At 41.6% G+C, this 5148-nt stretch overlaps 1 protein-coding gene across 1 annotated transcript; it reads right to left on the minus strand.

Moving 5' to 3' along the window:
- Positions 1 to 2861: 2861 nt before the first annotated feature.
- Positions 2862 to 4801, minus strand: LOC134461615 (uncharacterized). The gene is made up of 3 exons (XM_063214507.1): positions 4401 to 4801; positions 3969 to 4121; positions 2862 to 3182 (listed from the first exon to the last, which is right to left on the minus strand). Exons 1-3 carry the CDS (start codon positions 4731 to 4733, stop codon positions 2862 to 2864), a joined length of 807 nt encoding a protein of 268 aa, XP_063070577.1. The 5' UTR covers positions 4734 to 4801.
- Positions 4802 to 5148: the final 347 nt, after the last annotated feature.

Genomic DNA, 5148 nt, shown 5'->3' on the forward strand with positions numbered 1-5148 from the left:
CTCCACTCTATTCTACATCAGTACAACATGTTTATACAGTCGGCTTGACTCAAGTTTTGCATTTATCTCAACTTCAATTTTGAAGGCAACCAAGGTAACTTTCTTGATATGTTCATAGAGCTAACAAATTGAAGTTCTTCCAACTTTTTTTCAGGTGTTACCTTGGTTGCCTTCAAAATTGAAGTTCTTCCAACTTCTTTTTAGGTGTACAGCAAAATCACAAAAGACTCACTCATGAGATGAATAACAACCCACATTTATTAAACACTTTCACTGTAAATGCCACTAAGTGGGCATATGTATACCCAATTGTGCAATACAAGCAGTGGCAAAAAAAGACATTTTCTGAAAACAATACGATGCCAAAGATAGCATGTATACACGTTTACAAGAGGCAATAAAACAGCAATTTCTTTAAGTGTTACTGTCCCATTTTTGGAAATAAGCTCATACACCCCCTTGAGTTAAATAGTTGAGTTTTGCCTCTCTCCTGTACCTTCAACTGTTCTCTTAGTATGGCAGTACAAACCTTACCTCCATGCTAGCATTTAATATTGAGTCCTATGAGACCAGTTAGCCGCCAGCTGGTCTCATAGGAGTCAATATTAACCGCTAGCATGGAGGTAAAATTTGCACTGCAGTACTCAGAGAACGGTTGAAAGTACAGGAGAAAGGTAATACTCAACTATTTAACTCAAGGGGAGGTGTAATATGAGCTCATTTCCAAAAACGGGACAGTATCACTTTAAGCCACGTCTGCATCAGCGTTTGCTGACCAGTGAAAGTGATGTCAGTTTATTTTTTGGTTGACTCACCCACACATACATACACACATCCAGCTTATGTATAATATACACGTCTGCCATCACAGATGGACATACGTTTGTTCCGGACAACATTCACTTCAGTCTTGAGGAGGAAATGTTCACACAAATGTTCATTTTCACCTTTTGACCGCACATAAGCGGCACCATTATTGCTGCTGTGTCTACATATGTGTGGGTGAATTAATCAAAAGATAAAGCACATGTACAGTACAATTGTCTAGAGAAGGTGATCAAAACATGGCAACCTCCAAAGCCATTTGAACCAGGTTGCAACCCTCATCTCTCAAACACAAAAGTATCTCTGACAATAGTGGGTAAAGGTAAGACACAGGGCAACTTTTTGAGCAACACTTTCGGGAAACAAAACGGCAAGATTTTTTTTTTTTGGGCGGTTCATCAATACAGGACCTTGATCAGCAAAACTTGAATCAGCAGTGGACAATCACGTTGTTGCCAGGCAACTTTGCTCAAAAAGTTGACCTGTGCATCATCACTTGGAGTATAACAAAACATAAGTCACTGTAACTGTTCGTGCATGACTGATAAGAGTTCGTCTGTCTCTTTACGTCTTAGTGTTTGGCCATCAGTGAGAGCGCCCGATTGTGGTGTGTGTGTGTGTGGTGTGTGTGTGAACGCGCGCGCATGTAAGCCAAAGTGTTTGAGACAGCCATAATTAAACAGAAGGTGGTACTCACATCTGTGAGACAATAAAACATTCAACGAAAACAAAAAAGTAAGCCTCACTATTCCAGCTGCTGTGTCCACGTCTGTGTCAGTGTCTGCCAACCAGTATGAGTGATTTCAGTATATATTTTGGTTCACTCACCCACACATAAATACAACATACATCCAGCTTATATACAGTATACACGTCTACAAAGGCCAGTAAAATCGACATGGAAACTAAAACCTTCTGTATGACCTCATATGAGTGTCACCATTATTGCTGCTGTGTCCACATATGTGCAATATATGTGTGGGTGAATTAATCAAAAGATAAAGCACATGTACAGTATAATTGTCTAGAGAAGGTGATCAAAACATGGCAACCTCCAAAGCCATTTGAACCAGGTTGCAACCCTCCTCTCTTAAACACAAAAGTATCTCTGGCAATAGTAGGTAAAGGTAAGACACAGGGCAACTTTTTGAGCAACTCTTTTGGGAAACAAAACCGCAAGATTTTTTTTTGGGCGGTTCATCAATACAAGACCTTGATCAAGAGAACTTAAATCAGCAGTGGATAATCATACTGTTGCCAGGCTACATTGCTCAAAACCTGTGCATCATCACTTGGGGTATAACAAACATTGGGGACCCCCTCGACAACAAGATATCTTCTCAAGGGGCTATCCCCCTAAACAAATAAATGGAAATAAGAGTCACTGTAACTGTTTGTGAGTAAACTGTTAAGTGATCAGAGTTCGTGTCTTTATGCATCAGTGTCTGGCCATCAGTGAGTGCGATTGAGCGTCTGGTGTGTGTGTGTGTCAAAGTGTTTGAGACAGTCGTAATTAAACAGAAGGTGGTACTCGCATCTGTGTGAGACAATAAAAAAAATGAAAGAAATAAAAAATGCAAGCCTCAATATTACTGCTGCTGTGTCCACGTCTGTCAGCATCTGCCAACCAGTGTGAGTGATTTCAGTATATATTGTGGACCATTCACCCACATCCAGCTTATGTACAAAAGACACGTCTACAAGGGCCAGAAAAAAACAAAGTCCAGTCATCTGAACAGACTTGCTACCCTCACCTTTCAAACTCAAAAGTATAAAAAAAACTAAACCACTTAAAAGAGAAAACGGCATAAAACTCCACTTAAAGATGCGTGTCCGATCACATGTATGTGGACATGAGCCTGTTCCGGACACCATTAACTCTTGAGGAGCAAGACTCTGCACCAATCTTCATTATCACCTTCTGTATGATCTCGAACATGTACCCGAGTCCTTTGTGTAGTGGATGTTGAGACCATAAAGCAGTCCCATCAGCAATGAAAACACTTGAGGCACGTCACTTCAAGATGCGTGTCCGATCACATGTGTGTGGACATGAGCCTGTTCCGGACACCATTAACTCTTGAGGAGCAAGACTCTGCGCCAATCTTCATTATCACCTTCTGTATGATCTCAAACATGTACCTGAGTCCTTTTGGGTAGTGGATGTTGAGACCATAAAGCAGACCCATCAGCAATGAAAACGCGTGAGGCACATCTTTGAGGTTTCGGAGAACGACATCCTCCTCCAGGGCAAGTGCGACATCGATCACCTCCTTGGGGAGAGGGCGCTGTTCATTCTCTGTAAGGATGAGGATTCCCACGTCCATTCCCTTGACCGCTTCATTCTCCTCATTTGGCTGGTGACAGAGCAAAGAAATAGGAACATAGCCAATCAGCCATTAATTCCTCAGGAAATTGACAAGATACATAGGGATACACAAAACACATTTCAGTATATAAATATTTGATGAAAAACAATTGTTAAGGAAGAAAGGAATACAAAGTATGCAAATGTTTTTCCTTTTACTTAGACATCTCTTATAAATCCTGTACCTTTGCACCAACAAATGAGTGGTGAGCAATTTGAAGCTATACCCACAACCTTGTCTAAGTGAAAGCCCATTGGGAAACTCCAACTCCCGCAGTGTCAAAAGTAAAAGTTAATTTGTCATGCAAGTACAACACTAGCACATGGCATTACAAAGCTGTTACACCATTTTACCACATGAGACAGACTGTGTTAATGGTCTACAGGGTCTACTGGTTACTCATTAGTTACTTGTATTGGAAGGAAACTGTATTCCTTTTTTACTTCAAGTTTTGACACTTCTGTACACAAGTCACTACCTTTTGAAAGTGTGGAGTCACCTTGAATGTTGATGTTTTCTATTGAAATACACAAGTCAAATAGCAAATATATTGCAACAGGAGGGTAGCTTAAGGCAGTGTTTCCCAACCTTTTTTGTCCTGTGTACCCCCTTAATTTTGTCATATGAGGAGTACACCTCTCATTCATGCTCTATATCTGTTCCTCTTTCTCAATGTGACTTCGCTCCAAATATTTGTTATCATTACATTTTTTCTATAGTCAAGTACAGTCATAGAACAGTCAACAGGCCTTCTGCCAGGAACTGATTACTTACATCATCATCAAGAGAGGTGAGGATAGCCGGAAGTTCCTTCACTGACTGCCTCTGTCTGTAAACACGCAGAAATCTTGGGACCAACTCATCCAGGCCGTCAAAAAATGACTGCTTCAGGTTCTTGGAGACAATCCGTCTGAATTCTGCTTCAATCTGCATTAAGGCCAAAAACAGACAAAGACAAGAGAGCCCAACTTACGCCTTTTCTAGTAGGTTACACAACAGACCTAAGCAGTGATCTCGTGAAAGTACAGGATGAAGATGTTTAATCCATTCTTATTCAGTATATTAGAGATTGATGCTTCAGTGTCATGGACCCTACAGGAAGGGACTAGACTTTTGGTGCTCAATGTTAACAAACCTTATTAACAAAGGATGCATGTACTACAATTTCACTTCAATAATAATGCATTAAGAACATATGGCACCTACCTGCCGCTCTGTGAACAACGCTGGCCATCTGGTTTTGAGATCTTTGACCAAAGGCTCCTCTCTGATGACCTCCTTCCTCCTCAGTGAAAAGGTGCTGTCCATAAGGGCATCGACTTTCTTCCAGTCCACGTTCTTTTTCTTCATTTCACTCTGTAAATCGTTTCGGTCTTGTTCAAGCATTTCCATGGTTCTGTTCTGAGGGTGTTCTGGCAGAAAGTTCACCTCTGACCTCATGGCTTTCTGTGGTCTCTTGGAATCCCCGGAGGCTGACCTTTTGTGCACAGAAAGCTCCACTGACCCAGCAATGCGTAACTGCTGCCTGAAATTCCCCATTTTGAAGGATATGCTGTATTTCCAGGCATACCACCCACATGTTGAGCCAGGTTCTTTTAGGCAAGGAAATTTTTCCACCAAAGCTTTCGCAACAATGGCACACTCTCCAATGTTAGGGTGGGTCTTTATTTCAAACAGCGCCTCTGCCAATGTATCGAGGATGGCACTGGACATAGATCTAGACACTTCCAAAAGAGAGCCATCTCTGAAATATGCCTCATTGCCACGCCGTAGTCTCAACTCTATGTCTGTTGGGAACTTTGGAATGATGAAAGGGTCTGGTAGATATCCACTGCGTTTGGGAGTTGATTCTCCAGAGGAGGTTGATGGCAAGCTAGCAGTGTCGAGTGTGGAATCAGACAGCTGATCATCATTGAAGGCGTCCTGGACATTTGAAGACTCTTGGATATGCTTC

The sequence above is a fragment of the Engraulis encrasicolus genome, chromosome 13 (genome assembly GCF_034702125.1).
Source record: "Engraulis encrasicolus isolate BLACKSEA-1 chromosome 13, IST_EnEncr_1.0, whole genome shotgun sequence".
Taxonomy (NCBI): domain Eukaryota; kingdom Metazoa; phylum Chordata; class Actinopteri; order Clupeiformes; family Engraulidae; genus Engraulis; species Engraulis encrasicolus.